Source organism: Siphateles boraxobius, unplaced genomic scaffold (genome assembly GCF_051911475.1).
Source record: "Siphateles boraxobius isolate OS27281-9 unplaced genomic scaffold, OSU_SipBor_1 8, whole genome shotgun sequence".
NCBI lineage: Eukaryota > Metazoa > Chordata > Actinopteri > Cypriniformes > Leuciscidae > Siphateles > Siphateles boraxobius.
This window is the reverse complement of record NW_027509208.1, coordinates 28,036,242-28,063,402: the sequence shown is the minus strand read 5'-3', so window position 1 is coordinate 28,063,402 and position 27,161 is coordinate 28,036,242. Positions and strand designations below refer to the sequence as shown.

The window sequence follows — 27,161 nt, the reverse complement described above, 5'->3', positions numbered from 1 at the left end:
CTTTTGAACCTATCGAAGAAGTTCCCGAGAAGTTTCTCACTTTTAAGACTATCTTTTTGCTTGCTATCTCTTCACTAAAAAGAATCGGAGATTTGCAGGCTCTGTCGGTTTCACCCTCGTGCCTGGAATTTGCACCTGGCATGGTTAAAGCTTTTCTGCATCCTAGACCAGGTTACGTTCCTAAGGTTCCTACTAATATTGTTAGACCTACGGTTCTGCAGGCTTTCTGTCCTCCTCCATTTATGTCATCGGACCAGGAGAAACTTAATTCACTCTGCCCTGTTAGGGCATTAGACGCTTATGTCCACAGAGCTGCCCTGTGGAGGAAATCAGAACAACTTTTTGTATGTTTCGGGCCACCCAGGAAAGGGTGTCCGGCGTCTAAACAGAGAATGAGCAAGTGGGTGGTTGAGGCTATCTCACTTGCTTATGAGTCGGCTGGCCAGCCTTCACCTTTGGTTGTCCGAGCTCACTCTACCAGGAGTATGGCTGCTTCTAAAGCTCTTTTGTCGGGGGTTTCCCTGAGTGATGTTTGTGATGCGGCTGGATGGTCTTCACCGCATACTTTTATTAAGTTCTATGACCTAGACTTAAGCTCTACCCCTGGGGCACAGGTGCTCTCGTCCTCTGTGCGCTAGTCTCACAGGACGGTCATTTGGTCCTATGGCGACGTGGGTATTCGCGTTCCCGCAGCGTTTGACGCAGCTCGAAGTTCCCTTGAAAGGGAACGTCTCGGTTACGTATGTAACCCTAGTTCCCTGATAGGGAACGAGACGCTGCGTCGCTCCGCCATACTCCCGGCACTCCCGTTAGCGCTTCCTTCAAGCCTATCAGAAGCTAATGCGCTTGTGTTTTTGGGGTGCTTTATAGTTTCCTGGTCGATGACGTCACCCGCCTATGACGTTTCATCTCTCCATTGGGCTGATTCCATACGTGCTTCATGACGCACAACGCAGGGGCGTTCCCGCAGCGTTTGACGCAGCGTCTCGTTCCCTATCAGGGAACTAGGGTTACATACGTAACCGAGACGTTTTTGGGCAGTTGAGGTAAAGCCCCACCAAAATATTCATCAACGTGATGAATGAATAATATTAAATTGATTTAAAAACTTGTCAAAGTTTTCAGCATTCAGCAGCATGTATTTATTTCAGAGTTTCTAGACTATTTGAAGGTGAAGTGTGAATATATACATATTCTGTATATAGTGACAATTTTTTGGTTAGGTAGAAATTTGTAGTAATTCTTTGAATGTCCATACCTCACACCTGTCACATAGGTGACCTGTGACCCCGGGCTTACAGTGACACACACCTGTCCGGTCATCACATGATGCAGTACCACACTTATCGCACTGACACTCTGAAACAGAGAGAGAGAGAGAGAGAGAGAGAGAGAGAGAGAGAGAGAGAGAGAGAGAGAGAGAGAGAGAGAGACACGTCATAACAACCCTTTAAACAAGAAATGCTGTAATGCACTTGAGCCATAAAACAGACATGAAATATAGTAACATATTTAGAAAAATCTAACTGACAACACTGAATAAACCATTGATGCTACTTTGGATGTGACTATCTATGGCCGATGGCTGGAGAGTTTGGAGAAACCTGTTTGAAAATTATTTTTGCAATTCTGTTTGATTCAGCTAAAGAGTCATAACTTACACACATCTTTAAAGTCTTGCCACTATAGATTGAGAATCACTTAGGACTACAATCTCCACAATACTCCATATACTGTAGGGTGACCAGACATCCTCGTCTACACAGTACAGTCCTGAATTGACAGGGTCTTTCTGCAAATTAGCTTGCAGTGCATCTGTGAAATTTGCAGTTGAAAAAGGCAGCTGTGGTTGCAAGAACTTTACAGTAAAAAAATATGGTAGCAACATTAAGTTTTACAGATTGAACTTAAATTTACCATAAAAAAAATTAACTTAAATAATATTCAGATACCAATTTACTAAAATCTGTTTTTTTACATTTATAATAAATGTTCTTTTTAACTTCCAATAACTGTACATTTAACAATATTTTACTGTAAAATTACATTTAATTTCCCAATAGATCTATTGCATTTTTCACTGTATAGAGTATGGGAATTTAACCAAATTGTTACCAAAGCATTTTGACAGTATTTTACCATTAAAATTAAGATATTTTATTTTACAATGTACTTTGTTAATCTTGATAAATGCTTGAACACAAATGTATTTGCTAGCATTTGAAAGATGTTCCAGGAGCTTCGGCTGGATGAGGTGCAGTTCCATTAGTACATAAGAAAACTTGAAAGTTTTAGTTTGATAACAATAGAGAATACAAACTGCTGAACCATTTCCCTTGATGATTGGCTAGAAATTAATTTGGACCCATACATTAAAGTCTCCTTGAAGTGGCTTGATAAGAGTAGTTCCCTTTCGTTGTCACTCCGAGTTACGTCGGATGACGACGAATGGGGTTTCGCTTAGAACACCTATCGACTTCGAGTATTACAAAACGAGCCAATGGCAAAGAAATGCCATGGGTCTGCGGAATTTGCATAGCGTATCTCCGCCTTACCTCGTGGGTATAAAAGGAGGACGCCAGCAACATGCAGATATGTTTTCGCTTCGGAGCCAAGAATATTTCTTCACTCCACAGTCATCTCTGACTTCGCTCTACGAGACGAGCTTCTCTCTCCGATGTTGGTGTGACGGCGATCTGCAGCGAGCTCACAGTGCCTGCTGATCTGTGCAGTGATCTGCCAGTGTGTGTGTGTCTCCCTGTGTGCTTCAACATCGCAGAGTTTTTTTCTCCTCTCTTAAAAGAGCTCGCACGCCTTTTTAAAGACGGCTCGCCCGTGCATTTCTGGTTGCAGCGGAATGGTATCGGACTCTGATGGGCACGAGCGCTGTCTAGTGTGTTGGGCTTTGATCATGCTTGAACAGCGCTCGTGGATGACTCATGTTCTCTCTGGGAACGTGATCATCGCGTCATATATAGGTCGAGACTCGGTGAACTCGCAAGAGTGAGAGTCCCCTCATCCACCCCCCGATCTTCGGCTGGTGGCCAGGGTGACCTGAGGGTGTTGGTCTGGAACAAGGCGCCGACTCTGTGTCCGCGACCCCAGCCCCCCTCTTTAATGACGGTGCCCGCTAGCGAACTGATGATTCCACGAGTCTACCCCAAAAAAAAAAAAAAAAAAGGGGTGGCCCGTGTGTTTTCATTTGAAGCTACAGAGGATGATGCTGTGTCTGTAGCAGCATCACTAGGTGGGCTTGATTCTTCTGGAAATGACGACTCGTCACAGCTGCCACCCTCTGGTGTGCATACGGTTGTGCCTGAGTCTGATCCGGAGATGACGGCCATGCTTTCCCCGGACGATTGGTTTTTGGGTCAGGCCGCCGACCCGCGTCCACGGCAAACCCCAATATCTTTCCTCCCGGACGTGCATGATGAGACCACGGGTCCGCTCGTTGGTCTCATCCGCCTTTCCCCCCCACATGACCGTTCTGCTGGTCTACCTGACCCAGATGCTGATGGACATGCAGGAGGGCGGGACTGACCCGAGGCTCTTCAGTGAGCTGCGCGCCGCCACTGACCTTGCTCTCCGAGCGACGAAAGTGGCCGTACGCTCTCGGAGTCAGGTGATGTTCACCATTCTGGGGCTGACCGGTCTGATGTGCACGATGTCGGGTGGACCCGTCTGCTCGACACCCCTATCTCCCAAGTCGGCCTCTTCGGCGGTGCGGTTGAGTGCTTATGCCCTACAGTTCTCAACCGCCCATGAGCAGATTGAGGTTATTCTGCCCGACGGCCCCGCCGTCCACTCAGATCCCTCAGTCTGCCCACCGCCGAAGGCACCCTCCTACGGTTCCAACCCCGCCCATTCACCCGGGCCTGGCTCTGGAAGACCGTACGTGGGACGCCACAGCCTTCTCCAGCCCCGCCCCCCGCTAAACGCCGGGTTAGCGGCACTTTTGAGATGGGCTGCTCAGAGATGAGACTCAGTTCTTCCAGGAGTTGGTAGCAGGGCCACTCCTTTCCCCGGTGGAGGGCTGGCGAAGAATCCTTATTCAGAAAGAACTGACTCTCTCGTCTCTGAGCATATAGAGTTCTCGGACGACACAGAGCGCCGCCCACAAGCCGTGCTCTCCTCGTCCCCCTCTGTTCCAGAGGCGGTTGACACGGCGTGCCGTCCACGGACCGCTTCGTCCCTGTCCCCCTCTGTCGCCAGACCCCTGACAGAGCAGGCCCCCGTGGAACGCTGGTCCTTCCCTGGGCTCCTCTGTCAGGGTGCGGTTATGACCTTGCCCCCACACCGGGCCGCTATGCCGTCCACGTCTGGGCCGGTCATTCCGCTTCGCTGCACCACCGGGGGGACGTCTGTGGTTCTTACGCCGTTGGTACAGTTGGGAGCCTGCCTAGAGCTTCCCTTCTGTTCCGCTGGGTCGCGCGAACCATCGGCTCGGCTTGCGATTCAGTTCGCACGGTCTCCTCCCCACTTCAGGGGAGTCTGCTCCACTTTGGTCGGTGGCTATGCCCCTATCATGAGAGCGGAGGTTGCTACCCTACTGGCGATGGGTGCGATTGAGACTGTTCCTCCAGCCGAAATGAGGTCCGGGTTTACAGCCCCTACCTCATTGTCCCGGAGAAGTCTGGTGGGTCACGGCCAATCCTGGACCTACGCATCTGAACCGCTCCCTTCACAGGCTGCCGTTCAAGATGCTCCTGGCCAAACGCATTTCTGGATGTGTGCGGCCACAGGATTGGTTTGCAGCGATCGACCTGAAGGACGCCTACTTTTATGTCTTCGTTCTCCTTCGACTCAGACCATACCTACGGTTTGCTGTCAGGGCACGCGCATATCAGTACGCTGTTCTCCCATTCGGGCTAGCCCTGTCTCCTCGCGCCTTCACAGGGGTTGTTGAGGCAGACCTTGTTCCTCCATGGGAACACGGGGTTCGCATCCTGAACTATCTCGGTGACTGGCTGTCTTAAGCTCACTCCTGAGACCAGGTTTGCGAATACAGGGACCCAGTGCTCCGGCACCTAGCTCGTCTGGGCCTTCGGGTCAACTGGGGAAGGAGTAAACTTTGCCCCGTGCAGAGGATCTCTTTTCTCGGTATGGACTTGGTCGCCTTCTCCACTCAGCCATTGCTGACTTGCCTGAGACTATCAAGCGCAAGAGTGCGGTTCCACTGAAGTTTTTTCAGAGGCTCCTGGGGCATATGGCATCTGCAGCCGCGGTACGCTGCTCAGATTGCTTATATGAGACCGCTTCAGCTTTGGCTTCGCGACCGAGTCCCGAGGTGGGCATGGCAACACGGCACCCTCCGAGTACCAGTTACTCCGACCTGCCGTCAGTACTCACCCCGTGGTCGAACCTCAGTTTCTACGGGCCCGAGTGCCCCTGGAACGAGCTTCCCGGCATGTTGTTGTCTCAACAGATGCCTCCACGGGCTGGGGCGCCATGCGCAATGGACATGCTGTCACACTCTCATGTTGAGCAGAAATGCTCCTGAAAAATTCTGTGAGATTTATCACACCCAGGTGTTGAGCAAGGTTGCTCCTGAAGCTCAGTGATTCTCGCATGTAGTGTTGAGCAGTATGGCATGTCTATTGCCTCGAGTTGCTGGCAGTACGCCTTGCCCTGCACCGCTTCCGGGCGTTGCTCTGGGGTCAACACGTACTAGTCCGATCAGACAATACCGCCACTGTAGCGTACATCAACCATCAAGGTGGTCTACGCTCGCGCCGTATGTCGTAACTCGCCCGCCACCTCCTCTTATGGAGTCAGAAGCATCTGAGGTCGCTTCGAGCCATCTTCATTCCCGGAGGCGCTGAACTGTGCAGCCGACGAGCTCTCACGGCTGCGGCCACTCCCTGGAGAATGGCGACTCCATCCTCAGTCGGTTCAGCTGATTTGGGACCAGTTCGGGGACGCGCAGATAGATCTGTTTGCCTCTCACGACTCGACCCATTGCGCCCAGTTTTATTCCCTGACCGAGGGCACGCTCGGCACGGATGCTCTGGCGCACAGCTGGCCGCAGGGCCGCAAGTATGCGTTTCCCCCAGTGAGCCTTCTTGCGCACACCTTGCGCAAGGTCAGGGAGGACGAGGAGCAGGTCATTCTGGTTGCCCCTTACTGGCCCAACCGGACCTGGTTCCCCGAACTAGTACTCCTCGCGACAGCACCTCCCTGGCCGATCCCTCTGAGGAAGAACCTTCTTTCTCAGGGACGGGGCACCCTATGGCACCCTCGTCCCGATCTTTGGAACCTCCACGTGTGGCTCCTGGATGGGACGAGGCAGGTTTGAGTACCCTACCACCAGCGGTGGTGGCTACCATCACTTCCGCTAGAGCGTCGTCCACGAGACACGTCTATGCGTTGAAGTGGAACCTCTTCGTCAACTGGTGCTCTTCTCACCGAGAAGACCCCCGGAGATGCTCGATCAGTGTTGTGCTTTCCTTCCTTCAACAGGGGCTGGGGCGAAGGCTGTCTCACTCCACCCTGAAGGTCTATGTTGCCGCCATTGCCGCACATCATGACCTCATCAAAGGTAAGTCGGTGGGGAAGCACGACCTGGTCATCAGGTTCCTGAGAGGAGCGAGGAGACTAAATCCTCCTCGTCCTCCTCTCGTTCCCTCTTGGGACCTCTCAGTGGTTCTAACTGCCCTGAAGAGTGCTCCCTTTGAGCCCCTGCAATCAGTCGAGCTTAAGTTCCTGTCTATGAAGACAGCGCTCCTGGTTGCACTGGCCTCCATCAAGAGGGTTGGGGACCTGCACGCATTCTCCGTTGACGAAGCGTGCCTGGAATTTGGGCCGGCTTCCTCTCACGTGATCCTGAGACCCCGGCCTGGATACGTGCCCAAGGTTCCTACCACTCCCTTTCGGGACCAGGTGGTGAACCTGCAAGCGCTGCCCTCGGAGGAGGCAGACCCAGCCTTGGCACTGCTCTGTCCAGTACGCGCTCTCCGCGCCTATGTAGACAGAACGCAGTGTTTCAGGACCTCAGACCAGCTCTTTGTCTGTTATGGTGGGAAGCTGAAGGGAAAGGCTCTCTCCAAGCAAAGGTTGTCTCACTGGATAGTGGACACCATTGCTTTGGCATACCAGCAGCAAGGTCGACCGTGCCCCCTTGGTGTGACTGCCCACTCCACCCGGAGTGTGGCATCCTCTTGGGCTCTAGCGCATGGCGCCTCGCTAACAGACATCTGCAGAGCTGCAGGCTGGGCGACACCTAACACATTCGCCATATTCTATAATCTCCGAGTGGAGCCTGTGTCCTCTCGTGTACTCGCTTCAACCAGCTAGTACCGGACCCGCTCAGGTGTCTTCACTTGCTCGCCATTCCACTCCACGGACTGGATACGTGCGATATTTTCCTCAGGTGAGCTTTCCCGAAAGCCCTGAGCTCCCCCAGCACTCCTGACGTCGGCGCCAGTGTCTATTGCCTGCGCGTTGGCTAGGTGCCTCCCGTGTGCATGGTCCCTCCTCTGAGCGACCCCCACATGTGTATTTCCACTGTAAGCCTCTCTGAGCATGTGTCTTTCCCTTGGCAAGCCACCTTGCCACCCCTGGGGTTGAAATATTCCACCTGCGGCTGGACACCCCAGTGTTTTCCATATGCTTCCTTCGGGTCATATGTGTATTCTCTAAGTCCCCCCCCCCCTCTGGGTTGGCATTAATTGCATACTTCCCCTAAGCTTGGGATATGCTTCCCAGTGTACTTTGGTATTCCTGTGATAAATGGAGTCCTTTGTCCAGGCTGACAGGGATCTCGATTTACGCAGGGCACTGGAAGACAGCTGAGAAGGTGGCGTGATTAGACTGGTAACCCCATTCGTCGTCATCCGACGTAACTCGGAGTGACAACGAAAGGGAACGTCTACGGTTATGTATGTAACCCTCGTTCCCTGAGTAGGGAACGGAGACGTTACGTCTGCCTGCCACTTTCCGCTGTACCGCGGGGATCGCCTGAGCTCAGTCTTGGCTCCTCAGCGAAGAAACATATCTGCATGTTGCTGGCGTCCTCCTTTTATACCCACGAGGTAAGGCGGAGATACGCTATGCAAATTCCGCAGACCCATGGCATTTCTTTGCCATTGGCTCGTTTTGTAATACTCGAAGTCGATAGGTGTTCTAAGCGAAACCCCATTCGTCATCATCCGACGTAACGTCTCCGTTCCCTACTCAGGGAACGAGGGTTACATACGTAACCGTAGACGTTTTCCTCAATGTTTTCACATATTGAAACATGCAGTCAGTGTAGAAGTTAAGCATGAAGAGCATGTCTTTTATATATTTTTTTATAGCTAAAAGCTTTTTTTAAGTCACAGCCTGGCAAAGCTGCTCATAGTTGTTAATGCTAACAATCCCAGCTGGAATTGAATGCTAATATTATAGGTTCTAAGTTCACTTTATTAACATTCAGCAGTTAAACGTGAAAGTTACACATAAACAAAATATAATATAATATATAACTGCTGGTAATTTTGACTCTAAGCCACGATATGTCGAGGCATGGGAGCAATCAAATGTACTTTGCCATAAAATTTACAACTTTAGAAATTGATGTATGTATTTGCTCTCTTGTCTAGATAGTACCAGATAATTCTTACACTGCCAGCAATATATTTGACCATTTCTAGCACCTACCCCGACAGTCCTTAGCACTGATGGCATCACCATAGAAACCCGGAGCACATCTTTCACAGTTGTCACCAGCTGTGTTTGCCCAGCAGTTCAGGCACTGGCCTGTCATATTATTGCATTCATTGAATATAAGGTTTGGATCTGAGTTGCCATTACAATCACACTTTTTGCAGGAATTGCCCACCTCCATGGGATTGCCATAATAACCTGGAGCGCATCTTGGTGGTGAGAGAAGAAAACGAAATTAGTAGTAAAATACAAAAATTCACCTTAAAAACTGTATATATCAAGCCATTTGTGGGTGAAGAACCAACCTCTCGCAGTAGTGTCCAGCATATCCTTCCTGGCACACACATCTCAGAAAATTACCCCTCTTATCACAGTGATCTGCAAAGCTGAGAAAAAAAAAGAGAGAAGAAAAAAAAAAACATCAGACATACTGCAAGACACTATTACAGGATTTCCACACCTTTTGAACAACTTATTAAACACAAAGAGCAATGTCATAAATTCATTACTGAACATTCCAGGACTTTTTAAGATCTTATTAGTTTTCAAGGCCTGAAAATATTGACAAAATATGACAAAAATCACAGACGGTTGTTTTTCATTTCAAAACTAATGGTTTAAAAAATGTATTAGGCATAATATTACTACCTATACATAACCCCTCAGGTCGCACTCGCCCCACTCAGTGCGGGCCTCAAACCCAGGTCGCCAGCATGGGAGGTGGGCGCTCTACCAAGGACACTAAACACCACAGTCTCTAGCATAATTCGCTAGTGATACTCACTCTCTTGAGATCAGGGGAGTGAGGTTTACATGCACAGCTCTCAATAGTTGGCCTCTGTTACACAGAGGTGTCAAGTCCAGGTTCAGAAAGTAAAATTCCTCCTCAGTATTTTGTTCCAATCACCTGGATTTGCTAATTAGCACAGTTTTTCAGCCAGGAGATAGAACTTATTAGTGAAATCAGCTGGCTGAGTTAATGGGTGGAATAAACAAATGGCAGGACTTTTACTTTCTGACCCCTGGAATTGACACCTCTGCTGTCCATAAGTGCGGATCAAAAACCATAAGTGCGGATCAAAATGGACTTCACAAAGTAATTTACCCACCAATCACTGAACCCCAGTACTGCAAGGAGTTGAGGCTCCAGTGTTTTTACCAGACCGAGATGTAGTTTGTATGTCAAGACAAGTCAAGTCACCTTTATTTATATAGCACTTTTTACAATGCAGATTGTTTCAAAGCAGCTTTACAGTGATAACAGGAAAAAATGTGGTAATAATATTGTTAAATATAAAATTAAATGTCCCCAACTAAGCAAGCCAAAAGCCAATGGCTAATGTGCGAAGAAGGCGACAGTGGCAAGGAACCAAAACTCCATCAGTGACAGAATGGAGAAAACAACTTGGGAGAACCCAGGCTCAGTCAGGGGGCCAGTTCTCCTCTGGCCAACGAACGAACAGTGTATGATTATGATTCAGACAGCATTAGTATGTGATTATTTGCAGGTATAAAATTAAATTTCAAGAACGGTTCAAGAATGTTCAAGAAAACTTCCTCCAAGTTAACAGTATATTTAAGACATTAAAGACTGGATGATCAGTAATTTGTTATTAAAGATGTAAGTAATTGAGCCAAACACCTGTATGCCTACACATAAGACAACAATTTGCATCCTCTAGGCCTGGGAGGCTTCATGCTTTGACAGCAACATGTCAAGATGTGTTTGGCTAAACTCCGTATTGAACTGTATATATTTAATTAAACAAAAATGCATTTCGACCAGATCAAGTTGTTTTCTATATAATTATAAGACTGTCTTAAGGAAAGTTCAAATAAATAATTCCCTAAGGCTGGCCACACACTTGAACGTTTTAAGCCCAAACCAATGATAAGATGGGGGAGGGGGATGTTGGGTCAGGGCATGGCTTTATTTGAGGTTTGTCACAACTACCAATGAGAGCGAGCAAGCTTCACCAACCCGATGTTGCGTACCATGATAGCTGAAACATGGCAGCCCCAAACATGTCACGAAAGTTGTGTTCTCTTACGAGAGTATCTCTCGTACTGCGTAATATCTTACGCTATGGGGAAAACCTCTTTTCCACGAGATATTGAAGCCAAAAATTATCGTTTAATTTTGATTAATGTAAAACGCTGTGCGGCAGCGTGTAGACACAGGCAAGACGGCTCGCGCGCCTATTGGCTGCCCTGCGGCAACAGCAGCAAGCCTATCGAGAGAGGCCCTGCGTGACGTGACATCCAATGGGGGTGCTTCGCGCCCACTTCGTCGCGTCCCGCCAGAATAGGCGTGGCCTTGGCCTATAAATACGCTCGACAGGCTGATACAAACTGATTTTCATCTCTTCAGCGAAGCACTACTGCATCGCTGGATCCGGAGTGAGAAGCCGCGCCGTCTGATAGTAAGCCTTCTGCGGGACGAGCCTTCGAGCCTGAAGCCGCTGGCCTTCACCTCGCCGCCTTCAGCCGCCGTACCTGCTACGCTTTCCGGCGTTAATATCCTTTTTCACTGCTAGAGTGTGTGTTCGCCGTCGCGACTCACACTCTCTCTCTCTCTCTCTCTTTATCTAAAAGAGCAGCGTCTTTTTGAAGACGCTTCGTTCCTGTGGAACTATTGCCATGGTGACTCTGAGGACTTGCCTGGCATTTTTTCTCCGAGTCTGCACTCCCACCCGCTGTAGTGCCGCGCCGCAAAGCGCCGTACTCAGCGGGTCCCCGATCTTTCTCCAGCCGTGAAAGCTCGCCGGTTCGCCCGCCAGCTTCACCAGCTTCAATCGAGTCGCTCACTGACGGACAACGGCCGCCGCGCGCCGCCGCTTCCGCCATTAATGACGACGAGATAGCTGCATCTGTAGAGGAGGCCAGCTGCCATATCCCCGCGTTGGACAGTGAGGATTGGGTGAGCTCTGTGGATCTCCCCCTTCTGCCCGCGAGTCGTCAGGGAAACGGGCCAGCATCAAAACCGCGGCTAGCTTTCTTTACGTTATAAGAAAGCTACCCCGCCCCCGCCCCCCGTGGGCATGCGTCACCGGCGAAATGAGGAAAGAGTGTATTTTTAGTCCCGCCGAGGCCGGACCAATCTCCATTTCTCAAACATTTCTCAGCTCCTCTTAGTTTGAGCGGCTGAAAATGTCAATATTGCAGCAATGAGCCTGTTGTATAAAACGCACGCCTGCAAACAAACGCCAACACACACAAAACTGTGATGACGCTCTATTATGTGCTCGAGCTATTTTAGGCTTTTGTTGTTTCCCCCTGTGGCTCAGTGGCGAAACCTACAGCCATCGCACGGGAGACCCGTGTTCGATCCCAGCTCTTGCAGCAGATAAAATTTAGTCTCACCGAGGCCAGACTTGCACTGATACTTTTCGCTCGTTCAGATCCAAGAAAATGTGACTGTTCCAGTGTATTTTGCAGTAAACAAGCCGGTACCATGGCCCGCTTGCCTGCACACAAAATATCATATAAGCAATGTATTTTCTGGTATTCCGGCCACAGCCCATGGTGTAATGAGTGTAATAAAAATGCCCACAGCCCAATGTTCATTTCTACACAGAAACACAGCCCGCCACAGTGCAGGGCTCGCACATATGAAATCGACTCATGTCAATTGTGCATTAAATGTAGTGAATGTGCCCACAACCCAATGCCCACAAACACTACACACTGCATGTGCCACGTTTTCTGTAAAACGAAACCAACACACATACAGTCAGCTAAGACCCACGGTGTTTAAGTCTCGCCGCGGCCAGACTCCACCGAAACCTCTCGCTCGTTCAGTTCCAAACAATGTGACTGTTCCAGTGTATTTCGCAGTAAACAAGCCGGTACCACAGCCCGCTTGCCTGCACATTAACGGCATTTTTACGGCGACCCAGATAAATCCAATAAAGAGTGTATTTTCTGGTGTCCCGGCCATAGCCGATGGTGTTATGAGTGTTGTAAGAATGCCCACGTCACAGTGCCCATTCCCACACGCAGACACAGCCCGCCACAGTTCAGGGCTAGCACAAATAAAATCGACTCATGTCGATTGTGCAAACGTAGTGAATGTGCCCACGGCACAGTGCCCACAAACACTACACAGTGCGTGTCCCACGGTTTCTGTAAAAACGAAACCAACACATATTCAGTCAGCGCAAGCCGACGGTGTTTTCAGTGCAGTAATTGTGCCCGCTGTCCCGCGCCCACATTCACTCACAGACACGCTGAACCCTACGGGGTTTGTCCCGCTCGTTCTCTCTCCACAATTTGTCATAGAGAAAGCGAGTGCGAACAGGCTGCCCGCCGATCACGGCGCGCCCCCCGCCTAGCACACTTTAAACACAGTGTTCATGTCTCAGCACACCGAAGCTCTGCAGCCGCCGCTGTGCCGCGGGCAGAGCCCGGATATCATTATGCCTCTAGCTATCCACGCGAATGCATGGGCAATGCTTCCCGGGGTATCAGAATGGGTGTTGAACACTATAAAGAGAGGCTATTCGCTACAGTTTGCTCGACGTCCCCGCCGTTGCACGGCGCGTGTCGAAACCACGGTGGACAACGAAGTATCTCATCTACTTCGAACCGAAATAGCGAAACTACTGAGCAAAGGGGCCATAGAACCTTTATCTCAGGCTCAGAGCGAAGGGGGTGTATACAGCAGATATTTTCTGGTACCGAAAAAAGACGGGGGTCTCAGACCCATTGTAGATCTGCGACAATCGAACAAAGCGCTTCTGAAACGCAAGTTCAAAATGCTGACAACCAGCAAAATCCTCGCGCACGTGCGTCAGGGAGACTGGTTCATGTCAATAGATCTGAAAGACGCCTATTTCCAAATACAGATTGCGTCACGTCACAGGCGATTCTTGAGATTCGCCTTCGAGGGCCAGGCATATCAATACACAGTCCTACCGTTCGGCCTGTCCCCAGCACCCCGTATATTCACGAAGTGCATGGACGCGGCTCTCGCACCCCTGAGACTTCAGGGCATGCGAATTTTGAACTACTTGGACGACTGGTTGATTCTAGCTCGATCACGATCAGAGCTCATAGAACACAAGACCGCATTATTCGAGCATCTCGAGAATTTGGGTCTCACAGTCAATTGGGCGAAGAGTTCGCTGTCTCCCAGCCAGAAAATCTCTTTTCTGGGAACAGTGATGGACTTGCTGTCTATGACAGCATGTCTGTCGCCGGAGCGAGGACTGAACATTCAGCGCGCCGTGAAATCCTTCCGCCGCGGCTCTATAGTCCCGCTCAAACGGTTTCGGAAAATGCTGGGCCTCATGGCCTCAGCATCCTCAGTACTTCAGCTGGGCCTGCTTCGCATGCGCCCACTGCAGTTATGGCTGAAAGCACGAGTTCCGCCCGGGGCTTGGGCCGCTAGTCTGTTTCGCCTCAGGGTCGACAGGTAATGCGTCTCGGCTCTGAAACCTTGGAAAAAAGCCGACTGGTACCAGTCAGGCGTGAGTCTGGGGACTCCCTCGAGTGTGATGGTGGTGTCCACGGACGCCTCCACCTCGGGATGGGGAGCGCTGCTCGAGGGCAGACCGTTCTTTGGCCAGTGCTCAGAATTGGAGAAGCTCCTACACATAAACTGTCTAGAAATGCTGGTAGTAGACAACGCGCTAAGGCGCTTTTGTCCCCAGATAAAAGGCCGCCACGTCTTAGTCCGGTCGGACAACATGTCAGTGGTGGCGTACATAAATCACCAGGGCGGCGTCAGGTCCCGAAGCCTTTACAGGCTGACGAAACGCCTCCTGGACTGGGCTCAGCACAACCTGCTTTCACTGAAAGCAGCGCATGCGCCTGGTCACCTGAATCTGGGACCAGACAGACTGTCCAAAAACAATGTCCCAGCAGGGGAAAGGTCGCTGCACTCGCAGGCGATCCAACTGCTGTGGGAGACATTCGGCAGAGCGCAGGTGGACCTGTTCGCGTCCCAGGAAAACGCTCACTGTCCGAACTTTTTCTCCAAGAGCAGGGATGCGCTGGCCCACGTACGGCCCCGACGCCCACTCTATGCTTTTCCCCCCGTCTCGCTCCTGCCTCAAGTGCTGGAACGAATCAGGGAAAATGTATGCCCAGTGCTGCTCGTGGCTCCGCTATGGACGAACCAAACCTGGTTCCCAGTCCTGATGCAGCTGACCAGCACTGCCCCGTGGCCGATACCGGTGAGGAGAGACCTCCTCTCTCAGGCAAAGGGCTCGATTTGACATCCTCGCCCGGAGTTATGGTCCCTACATGTGTGGGCCATCAACGGGTACCCGCTAACCTCCCGGAGGGAGTGTTAAACACGATCACGCAGGCTAGGGCCCCGTCACTAGACGGCTCTACTCCTCGAAATGGTCAGTTTTCTCTACCTGGTGTCAAGCTCAGGGCTTTTCACCCGTAGACTGCGGGGTTACGGAAGTGCTCTCCTTCCTTCAGGAGCTGCTGGATAAGGGTAGAACCCCGTCCACGCTCAAAGTATACGTGGCGGCCATAACGGCGTTTGCAAAACCGACGTCTGGCCAGTCACTGGGGAAAAACGACCTCGTCGTGCGATTCCTCAGTGGAGCTTGGAGGCTGAATCCTTCCAGACCTCCCTCAGTCCCTATGTGGGACCTTTCTACGGTTCTGGAAGCCCTGAGAGGTGCCCCATTTGAGCCAATCCATTTGTCAGACATGAAGCACCTGTCTTTCAAAACAGTATTTCTTGTGGCTCTTGCTTCAATGAAGCGCGTGGGGGACTTACAAGCGCTTTCAGTAAGCGCGTCCTGTATGGAGTTTGGTCCTAATGACTCAAAAGTCATACTCAAACCAAGGCACGGGTATGTGCCAAAATCCCTCAACACACCGTTCAGGGCCCAGGTTATTTCCCTGTGCGCCCTCCCGGTGAACAATGAGGAGGCGGACGCTAATCTCCTTTGCCCCGTCAGGGCGCTGAGAGCTTATGTGTCCCGCTCGTCTGTCTTCAGGCGGACCGAGCAGCTCTTTGTTTTGTTTGGCGGACACTCCAAGGGACTGGCCGCATCAAAACAGAGCCTATCCAGATGGATAGTCGATGCCATAGCGCTGGCTTACACTTCTAAGGGCCTGCAGTGTCCTTTGGGTGTCAGAGCACACTCCACGAGAGGCGTGGCCTCTTCGTGGGCGTCGTCTAGTGGGATTTCCTTGCATGATATCTGTATGGCGGCGGGCTGGGCCTCGCCGTATACATTTATAAGGTTCTATAACCTAGAGGTTCCCGCCTTACAGGCCAAGCTGCTGTCGGTCTAGAATTCAGTACTATCTGTCCCGCTGCGCCGGCGCAGAATGCTGAGTTTTGATTGAGTATCGCTCACTGATCGATGGAACAGCTCCATTGGTGTTGAATAGCCCGTACTTTTGCCCAGTTCAGGCTGAACGCGTTCACCCTGTCTGCGGGATATACTGTTTACATAACTAGCTCCTATGGGATGCTATTTCATGGGGAATGATGCTGGCAACCTCTCTTCTCCGACTCTCTGTGAGTCTACGGTGATTATGCACTATATGAGCCCCGGGCTACTGCCCTTGGGACTTTGGTGTCGGATCCCAGTACACACGGCGTCTTACATTGTGTTCCCCATAGCGTAAGATATTACGCAGTACGAGAGATACTCTCGTAAGAGAACGTACTCGGTTACTAACGTAACCTCGGTTCTCTCTAGAGAGGGAACGAGTACTGCGTATCTTGCCGTGCATACAACAGCACTGGTTCGCTTCAGCGATGAAAACCAGTTTGTATCAGCCTTTCGAGCGTATTTATAGGCCAAGGCCACGCCTATTCTGGCGGGACGCGACGAAATGGGCGCGAAGCACCCCCATTGGATGTCACGTCACGCAGGGCCTCTCTCGATAGGCTTGCTGCTGTTGCCGCAGGGCAGCCAATAGACGCGCGAGCCGTCTTGCCTATGTCTGCACGCTGCCGCACAGCGTTTCACATTAATCAAAATTAAAGGATAATTTTTGCTTCAATATCTCGTGGAAAAGAGGTTTTCCCCATAGCGTAAGATATTACGCAGTACTCGTTCCCTCTCTAGAGAGAACCGAGGTTACGTTAGTAACCGAGTACGTTTTGTGAAAGATCATATTATTTTTCTCCTTTTTTGTTGCGGGTTACCAGTTTGAGAACAAGCAACAGGAACAGGCACAATTGACAATGAAAGCCGATGAGACTTACGTAAATTGATGAGTTGATTTATCCGCGTTTTAATATGCTCTCGTTCATAGAGATTTTCAGATGGATATCAAGGCTTTTTAGGTTAGGTAGAATCTGCAATCTCTGACCCAGTTTGTTTGCTGGCTGCAATACGTTGTGTTTCCTGCCAACTGGCATCCCGGGGTGTCGAAATACTATTAGGTGAATTGGCAGTGGGCGAGATCACACAGACCAAAACAAAAACAGACATTCCAACATGGAACGCAAATTTCAAAGTAAAATAACTGGCTGTAGAAGTGTTTTTCAGAGAAATGTGGATGATTTGGAATCCTATGTTATATATAGTACATAAATATATTCATTTATATTGACTTATATTGATAGATATTAGATTTATCAGGTGGGTAGGAGAATATAATAAATTATTTGTGTGTATATATATATATATATATATATATATATATATATATATATATTCTTTTCTTTTTTTCTCTTTTTATATAGCATATAGATCCATAATATCATTTGACTGTGGTAATGACTAGTCTGCATGGTTTTACCTGTGGTTACCAAGTCAGTCTTCACTGTCTTTACAGAGTGTCATAATGTTAGTAAGCAGTGAAATAGTGTGGGCATGAGGGGGAAAATGGAGCAGGTCAATCAGATTATCTCAAGGATAAACGATATATCATTGTTTTTACCCAAATCTTTCTATTAAGAGTTAGAAAAACAATATTTTTATAAGGAGTTATCTAAATAACTTTATATGGAATAAAATCATTCCAAGAATTAGGAAAGCATTTTTAGAAAGGCAGAAAGATACAAGAGGACTGGCACTGCACAACATCATGTTTTATCATTGATCTTGTAATATTGATACAATTATTTATTGGGCAAAGCATTTGAATCAGGACATCATGTTTTATCATTGATCTTGTAATATTGATACAATTATTTATTGGGCAAAGCATTTGAATCAGGAGAATGAACCCGTTTTGGTGAAGATTGAACAGGCGTCTTGCAAGCCAGCCTCTGTTTTCAATGCTCTGTGCCCTGCTACCACTAAACAGGAAGTATCTGAAGAGCAATCCATTGGCGACCAGTTCATTAAAAATATGGGCTCAGTTTAGGTCACATTTTAAGCCAAAACAATCATTTTGTTTACTACCAATTTCATCAAATGCACTTTTAGCACCGTCCCACTGTTAATCGGCCATGCCCTTCAGATATGGTTTAAAAAGGGATGAGTTTTCTGTCAGCGCAGTAGTTTTATTTCGTTTGAACATATGGTTAAATTTTTTGATATTCCTAAATCACATTTTTATAGATAATAATAATAATAATAATAATAATAATAACAAGTTACATTTATATATCGCTTTTCTAGGCACTCAAAGCACTTTTACATATGGAAGGGGGAATCTCCTCAACCACCACCAATATGCAGCATCCACCTGAATGCGCCATATTGCGCCAGAACGCCCACCACACACCAGCTTATTGGTGGAGAGGAGACAGAGTGATAGAGCCAATCAGTATATATATGGGGATGATTAGGAGGGCATGATGGACAGCGGCAAATTTGACCAGGATGCCGGGGTTAAATCCCTACACTTTTTCCGAAGGACGTCCTGGGATTTTTAATGACCACAGAGAGTCAGGACCTCGGTTTAACGTCTCATCTGAAGGACGGTGCTCTTTGACAGTATAGTGTCCCCATCACTTTACTGGGGCGTTAAGATCTACATAGACCACAGGGTGAGCAGCCCCTACTTGCCTCACTAACACCTCTTCCAGCAGCAACTTAGTTTTCCTAGGAGGTCTCCCATCCAGGTACTGACCAGTAGGGATTCACCGAATCCAGATTTTTGGGGTTCGGCCGAATACCGAAATCCACTGGTTAAGATTCCGCCAAAACCGAATACCAAATCCTACTCCCATCCTCAGTCCATTAACACAGTAAACACATTAATGAAGTAAACAATGTCCACAGCAGTGTATTTTTTTAACTGTAAAAAAAAAAAAAAAAAAAAATGAAAAAGGCAAGGATGACAAATGGGAAAAACTATTTTGACAATTACCATAGGCCTATGTTTACTATCTCAAGATCCAATCAATATCCAAAGTCTGCTGTCTGTAGATTCCTTCATACGCAACTCGTATTCTTTCGGATGTTTCATACGCAAATGTATTAACAGCTGCAATGTTGAGTATTGTTTAGCGTCCTTGCCACCACGAGACAAATCAGCATTGCAAATTTTAGCTCGACTTGAATCGCCTTCTTTTGTCTGAAAATACTGCCAAACAACACTTTTTCTGCTCATGAGTTCCATTAACACTTTCACCTCCCGAAATCAACGGCGGCGTGACGTCGACCAGCGTAGCGTGTGTAGTGCAAGCCTAGGGTTCGGTGGAAAAAAATTCTAAGGTTTGGCAGAAACTGAACCCCGTCAAAAAGCCCATTATTCGGCCGAATCCGAAGCCGAATCCTGGATTCGGTGCATCCCTACTGACCAGGCTCAACCTGTTGGATATCAGATGTTAAATATATCCAAAGTTCGTTGGAGTTGCAGAAACTTGATGGCGTTTGGCTGATTAAAAAAAAGGACAAATACCAGTCCTTTGCTCTTTTTTATTTTAAGTTTAGGATGATTAAGTCTTGGGTAATTCACATGACATGAAGTTCATAGATTCACATGCTGATTCATACAATGTAAATGGACAGGACGGTGTTAACGGATGGACGGAATGAACAGGATGAACAGGATGAACATGATGTACAGGATGTACAGGATGGTCTTAATTCATTACAAACAATACAATAAAGGAAATCAAACTCAAATAATTCATAAATAAACATATCAACAACATATATATACTCAATCCAAACAATTCAAATAATAAAGTCCAACAATACAATTGGCAAAACAAACTTACTTAACACATCGTAAGGAAAGGACTCAAAGGACATGGTTGGGTGTCCATTCAAACACCCACACCTCACCAATGCAAAAGAAACAAAGGAAAGAAGTGAGGTCTATATAGACTATAGACCTCGACCAGTGGGTGTATAGGTAATGTAGTATGCTAGATTTAGTAGTGTAGTTTGCTTGGAATTGTGGGATATGTAGTACAAAAATATATATATATATATATATATATATATGGGGGGAAAAAGGTCAAATTAAAGAAAAGGGCCAAATTCACAACACAACCCTGCTAAGCTTCAGTGGACAACCAGTCTTGGGCTACAGGGAGATATCTGCTGGTACAAAGCCTAGTCAAAAATTATTTTAATACCCTTTTGACTCCTCCATCTCATAGTTAAAATGCTCATAGTTAGTTGTTGGATTGGGGTGCATCTGAGTGAGGTCTGATATCTAGAGTTTACAGTCTGATTCAAAGTGTGGCCACTCCATCTTTAGATTTTCTAAGGAAACAGTGAGAAGAGGACTTGGCAAGTGTAGTCATAGAGGATGTATGCCAGTCAGCAATTAGGCAAAATCATTCAACATCTATGTGATTCAAGTATGGTTTACTACAATTTAAGATAATTCATGGGCTACACTTTTTTAAGAATAAATTGGAATATTTCTAGAAATAGATTCTGGTCTGCTGTGTTTGTGTCAAGAATATGAAGATGGATGAAGAGGAAGATACACAGGATCCAATACCAAGTCATTTTAACAATACAATAAACACAGGAACAGGTGTAAGGTGTAACAGTGCCTGTGTGTGTGAAACAAGGTTAAACACACACAACATGCAAATACTAGTGTACATGAACACTGACCGATAGAAACAGAGTGAACAAAAAGGAACTAAATACATGGGTTGCATTCCAGTCCAAACTGTCATGCCCTTCACTCGCTAACTTCCCTCCGTCTAGTTCACTCGGATGTACGTTATTGCTTAAGTTGCATGAGTGCCCACTACTGGCGGAAACTGCAATGGGCTGCACTCGAGCGTCCTAAGCCCTTGATCCCTTGGAATTAGCTATGGAGTTGATTTACTATTTACAATTTTTTTCCCTTAGGAATTTGTTTAATGCAGCGTCCAAATGTATATAGGTGTGTTTGGGTTGTTTTATATTAAAAAAATATAATCAGTATATCATAGAGTTGTTTTTGGTGGCAGTGATTAGACAAGATCTGCGGTGACGTCACAATCGTGTTGCATTGTGGTATATGGAGCTGCCTTAAGTGTACATATGAAGTAGACTCGCTCCCTCGTTCAAAATCGAGGGAATGAGGGTCTGTCCATATAAACTTCCCTCGTCCACTTCACGAAGTGGAACGCACTTCAAAAAGGCGGCAGGGATTCCCCCGAAGGGAAGTGCTTAGGGAAGTTCGCAAGTGCGTGTCTAAAAGTGGACTAGAACGCAGCCCTGGTGGTGACTAAATGATGAACAACTGTGATGAATGAATGTCCATGGTTACTGATGAGTGGCGGGAAAATCAAACAAAGGAACATATGTTATGAATGAAAACAAACTGAAAGTCCTTGAAAACAGAAACTAACTGAACATAAGTGTAATATTACGCCCTCTCTGAAAAAGGTGCGACCTCGCGGCACAACAGCAGACAAGGGAAGGAAAGTTGGGGCTCTGGAGGTGGTGAAGGGATGGTGAGATGAAGGACCCTGACAAAGTTCGCTTTCTCGATGCGAACATCCAAGTGGCCATGAGACGTGGTCCAGAGATGGAGGGAACTGCTCTGTTACAAGAGACAGTGAAGGCACTGCTCCTTCCCCCAAAAGATCGCCGGTTGAAGAATCCTGTTTTTGTTATTTCTGTTCTGTGCCCACCTTTTCAATAAAAGAGCAATATCCAAAACCTCTGGGCTGTATTGGGCCGGTGTTGACAGTGAGCGACGCACTGCTTCCTCACTCTCGGCCACCCCCTCATTTGCCACGGGCAGAGGGCTCTGAGAACGCGCTGCCAGGTAAGTACACTACACTCACCGCCTCTACTCTGGTATGCTGTGCATAATCTGGTACTCTGGTATTCCCAGGTTGGGCCCCAGCGCTCCTCGCCCCCCTACCCTTTAAGTTGTCCCTATCTCCCTGCGTCTTTACCAAGGTTGCGGAAGCTGCCCTTGCCCTGGCCTACCTTCAGCGGTAGTCGACACTATCACTTCAGCTAGAGCCCCCTCCATTATGCTTTGAGGTGGAGTCTGTTTGCCTAGTGGTGTTTTTCTCGATAAGAAGACCCCCAGAAATGCCTGGTCGGCTCTGTGCTTTCCTTCCTTCAAGAGGGTTTGGAGCGGAAGCTGTCGCCGGGATTCTGTCTCGGCTCCTCAGCAAAACATGAATGTAGTGAGTAATGCCAGTCCTATTTATACCCGAATGACCAGGTAGGTGCGACTCGGCATGCAAATCTCACTGGCCAGTGGCCAATGTTCATTGGCTTGTTTTGTTACCACTTGGAGGTTCCTAGATGAAAACCCAATACGTCAGTATCAACGTAGTGTCTCCGTTTCCGCCTTCAGGGAACAGGGGTTCCCTTTCGTTGTCACTCCGAGTTACGTCGGATGACGACGAATGGGGTTTCGCTTAGAACACCTATCGACTTCGAGTATTACAAAACGAGCCAATGGCAAAGAAATGCCATGGGTCTGCGGAATTTGCATAGCGTATCTCCGCCTTACCTCGTGGGTATAAAAGGAGGACGCCAGCAACATGCAGATATGTTTTCGCTTCGGAGCCAAGAATATTTCTTCACTCCACAGTCATCTCTGACTTCGCTCTACGAGACGAGCTTCTCTCTCCGATGTTGGTGTGACGGCGATCTGCAGCGAGCTCACAGTGCCTGCTGATCTGTGCAGTGATCTGCCAGTGTGTGTGTGTCTCCCTGTGTGCTTCAACATTGCGTAGTTTTTTTTCTCCTCTCTTAAAAGAGCTCGCACGCGGCACGTCTTTTTAATGACGGCTCGCCCGTGCATTTCTGGTTGCAGCGGACTGGTATCGGACTCTGATGGGCACGAGCGCTGTCTAGTGTGTTGGGCTTTGATCATGCTTGAACAGCGCTCGTGGATGACTCATGTTCTCTCTGGGAACGTGATCATCGCGTCATATATAGGTCGAGACTCGGTGAACTCGCAAGAGTGAGAGTCCCCTCATCCACCCCCCGATCTTCGGCTGGTGGCCAGGGTGACCTGAGGGTGTTGGTCTGGAACAAGGCGCCGACTCTGTGTCCACGACCCCAGCCCCCCTCTTTAATGACGGTGCCCGCTAGCGAACTGATGATTCCACGAGTCTACCCCCAAAAAAAAAAAAAAAGGGGTGGCCCGGGTGTTTTCATTTGAAGCTACAGAGGATGATGCTGTGTCTGTAGCAGCATCACTAGGTGGGCTTGATTCTTCTGGAAATGACGACTCGTCACAGCTGCCACCCTCTGGTGTGCATACGGTTGTGCCTGAGTCTGATCCGGAGATGACGGCCATGCTTTCCCGGGACGATTGTTTTTTGGGTGAGGCCGCCGACCCGCGTCCACGGCAAACCCCAATATCTTTCCTCCCGGACGTGCATGATGAGATCACGGGTCCGCTCGTTGGTCTCATCCGCCTTTCCTCCCCTCAGGGGCCGCTGCCCATGGGTACACTGGGGTCCCCCCGGTTGAACGCTCTGTTGCCATGCTACTGTGTCCTCAGAGTGCTTCCCGGCGCAAGTCCAAAGCCTGTAGTTCTTTTCGTCTACACTAATCTGTGGCGAAATCCTATAGTGCCACAGGACAGGCAGCCGCCTCACTGCATCCCATGACCGTTCTGCTGGTCTACCTGACCCAGATGCTCATGGACATGCAGGAGGGCGGGACTGACTCGAGGCTCTTCAGTGAGCTGCGCGCCGCCACTGACCTTGCTCTCCGAGTGGCCGTACGCTCTCGGAGTCAGGTGATGTTCACCATTCTGGGGCTGACCGGTCTGAGGTGCACGATGTCGGGTGGACCCGTCTGCTCGACACCCCCATCTCCCAAGTCGGCCTCTTCGGCGGTGCGGTTGAGTGCTTCTGCCCTACAGTTCTCAACCGCCCATGAGCAGATTGAGGTTATTCTGCCCGACGGCCCCGCCGTCCGCTCAGATCCCTCAGTCTGCCCACCGCCGAAGGCACCCTCCTACGGTTCCAACCCCGCCCATTCACCCGGGCCTGGCTCTGGAAGACCGTAGCTGGGACGCCACAATCCTCTCCAGCCCCGCCCCCCGCTAAACTCCGGGTTAGCGGCACTTTTGAGATGGGCTGCTCAGAGATGAGACTCAGTTCTTCCAGGAGTTGGTAGCAGGGCCACTCCTTTCCCCGGTGGAGGGCTGGCGAAGAATCCTTATTCAGAAAGAACTGACTCTCTCGTCTCTGAGCATATAGAGTTCTCGGACGACACAGAGCGCCGCCCACAAGCCGTGCTCTCCTCGTCCCCCTCTGTTCCAGAGGCGGTTGACACGGCGTGCCGTCCACGGACCGCTTCGCCCCTGTCCCCCTCTGTCGCCAGACCCCTGACAGAGCAGGCCCCCGTGGAACGCTGGTCCTTCCCTGGGCTCCTCTGTCAGGGTGCGGTTATGACCTTGCCCCCACACCGGGCCGCTATGCTGTCCACGTCTGGGCCGGTCATTCCGCTTCGCTGCACCACCCGGGGGACGTCTGTGGTTCTAGACGCCGCTGGTACAGTTGGGAGCCTGCCTAGAGCTTCCCTTCTGTTCCGCTGGGTAGCGCGAACCATCGGCTCGGCTTGCGATTCAGATCGCACGGTCTCCTCCCCGCTTCAGGGGAGTCTGCTCCACTTTGGTCGGTGGCTATGCCCCTATCATGAGAGCGGAGGTTGCTACCCTACTGGCGATGGGTGCGATTGAGACTGTTCCTCCAGCCGAAATGAGGTCCAGGTTTACAGCCCCTACCTCATTGTCCCGGAGAAGTCTGGTGGGTCACGGCCAATCCTGGACCTACGCATCTGAACCGCTCCCTTCACAGGCTGCCGTTCAAGATGCTCCTGGCCAAACGGATTTCTGGATGTGTGCGGCCACAGGATTGGTTTGCAGCGATCGACCTGAAGGACGCCTACTTTTATGTCTTCGTTCTCCTTCGACTCAGACCATACCTACGGTTTGCTGTCAGGGCATGCGCATATCAGTACGCTGTTCTCCCATTCGGGCTAGCCCTGTCTCCTCGCGCCTTCACAGGGGTTGTTGAGGCAGCCCTTGTTCCTCCATGGGAACACGGGGTTCGCATCCTGAACTATCTCGGTGACTGGCTGTCTTAAGCTCACTCCTGAGACCAGGTTTGCTAATACAGGGACCCAGTGCTCCGGCACCTAGCTCGTCTGGGCCTTCGGGTCAACTGGGGAAGGAGTAAACTTTGCCCCGTGCAGAGGATATCTTTTCTCGGTATGGACTTGGTCGCCTTCTCCACTCAGCCATTGCTGACTTGCCTGAGACTATCAAGCGCAAGAGTGCGGTTCCACTGAAGTTTTTTCAGAGGCTCCTGGGGCATCTGCAGCCGCGGTACGTCGCTCAGATTGCTTTATATGAGACCGCTTCAGCTTTGGCTTCGCAACCGAGTCCCGAGGTGGGCATGGCAACACGGCACCCTCCGAGTACCAGTTTCTCCGACCTGCCGTCAGTACTCACCCCGTGGTCGAACCTCAGTTTTCTACGGGCCCGAGTGCCCCTGGAACGAGCTTCCCGGCATGTTGTTGTCTCAACAGATGCCTCCACGGGCTGGGGCGCCATGCGCAATGGACATGCTGTCACACTCTCATGTTGAGCAGAAATGCTCCTGAAAAATTCTGTGAGATTTATCACACCCAGGTGTTGAGCAAGGTTGCTCCTGAAGCTCAGTGATTCTCGCATGTAGTGTTGAGCAGTATGGCATGTCTATTGCCTCGAGTTGCTGGCAGTACGCCTTGCCCTGCACCGCTTCCGGGCGTTGCTCTGGGGTCAACACGTACTAGTCCGATCAGACAATACCGCCACAGTAGCGTACATCAACAATCAAGGTGGTCTACGCTCGCGCCGTATGTCGCAACTCGCCCGCCACCTCCTCTTATGGAGTCAGAAGCATCTGAGGTCGCTTCGAGCCATTTTCATTCCGGAGTCCTGAACTGTGCAGCCGACGAGCTCTCACGGCTTCGGCCACTCCCTGGAGAATGGCGACTCCATCCCCAGTCGGTTCAGCTGATTTGGGACCAGTTCGGGGACGCGCAGATAGATCTGTTTGCCTCTCACGACTCGACCCATTGCGCCCAGTTTTATTCCCTGACCGAGGGCACGCTCGGCACGGATGCTCTGGCGCACAGCTGGCCGCAGGGCCGCAAGTATGCGTTTCCCCCAGTGAACCTTCTTGCGCACACCTTGCGCAAGGTCAGGGAGGACGAGGAGCAGGTCATTCTGGTTGCCCCTTACTGGCCCAACCGGACCTGGTTCCCCGAACTAGTACTCCTCGCGACAGCACCTCCCTGGCCGATCCCTCTGAGGAAGAACCTTCTTTCTCAGGGACGGGGCACCCTATGGCACCCTCGTCCCGATCTTTGGAACCTCCACGTGTGGCTCCTGGATGGGACGAGGCAGGTTTGAGTACCCTACCACCAGCGGTGGTGGCTACCATCACTTCCGCTAGAGCGTCGTCCACGAGACACGTCTATGCGTTGAAGTGGAACCTCTTCGTCAACTGGTGCTCTTCTCACCGAGAAGACCCCCGGAGATGCTCGATCAGCGTTGTGCTTTCCTTCCTTCAACAGGGGTTGGAGCGAAGGCTGTCTCCCTCCACCCTGAAGGTCTATGTTGCCGCCATTGCCGCACATCATGACCTCATTGAAGGTAAGTTGGTGGGGAAGCACGACCTGGTCATCAGGTTCCTGAGAGGAGCGAGGAGACTAAATCCGCCTCGCCTCCTCTCGTTCCCTCTTGGGACCTCTCAGTGGTTCTAACTGCCCTGAAGAATGCTCCCTTTGAGCCCCTGCAATCAGTCGAGCTTAAGTTCCTGTCTATGAAGACAGCGCTCCTGGTTGCACTGGCCTCCATCAAGAGGGTTGGGGACCTGCACGTATTCTCCGTTGACGAAGCGTGCCTGGAATTTGGGCCGGCTTCCTCTCACGTGATCCTGAGACCCCGGCCTGGATACGTGCCCAAGGTTCCTACCACTCCCTTTCGGGACCAGGTGGTGAACCTGCAAGCGCTGCCCTCGGAGGAGGCAGACCCAGCCTTGGCACTGCTCTGTCCAGTACACGCTCTCCGCGCCTATGTAGACAGAACGCAGTGTTTCAGGACCTCTGACCAGCTCTTTGTCTGTTATGGTGGGAAGCTGAAGGGAAAGGCTCTCTCCAAGCAAAGGTTGTCTCACTGGATAGTGGACACCATTGCTTTGG

General features: G+C 49.9%; 1 protein-coding gene across 4 annotated transcripts in view; it reads right to left on the bottom strand.

The window, feature by feature from the left end:
* Positions 1 to 27,161, bottom strand: part of lama4 (laminin, alpha 4) — a 177,204-nt gene that overhangs the window by 94,475 nt on the left and 55,568 nt on the right. For 2 of the 4 annotated variants that reach the window (XM_077220211.1, XM_077220210.1), the window contains exons 4-6: positions 8,949 to 9,029; positions 8,638 to 8,852; positions 1,259 to 1,359 (exon numbers count right to left, since the gene is read on the bottom strand). In XM_077220211.1, the coding sequence (XP_077076326.1) occupies positions 1,259 to 1,359; positions 8,638 to 8,852; positions 8,949 to 9,029 (397 nt within the window). Of the gene's footprint in view, positions 1 to 1,258; positions 1,360 to 8,637; positions 8,853 to 8,948; positions 9,030 to 27,161 lie in introns of those variants that run through there. The other 2 variants (XM_077220212.1, XM_077220213.1) reach the window with 2 other exon arrangements.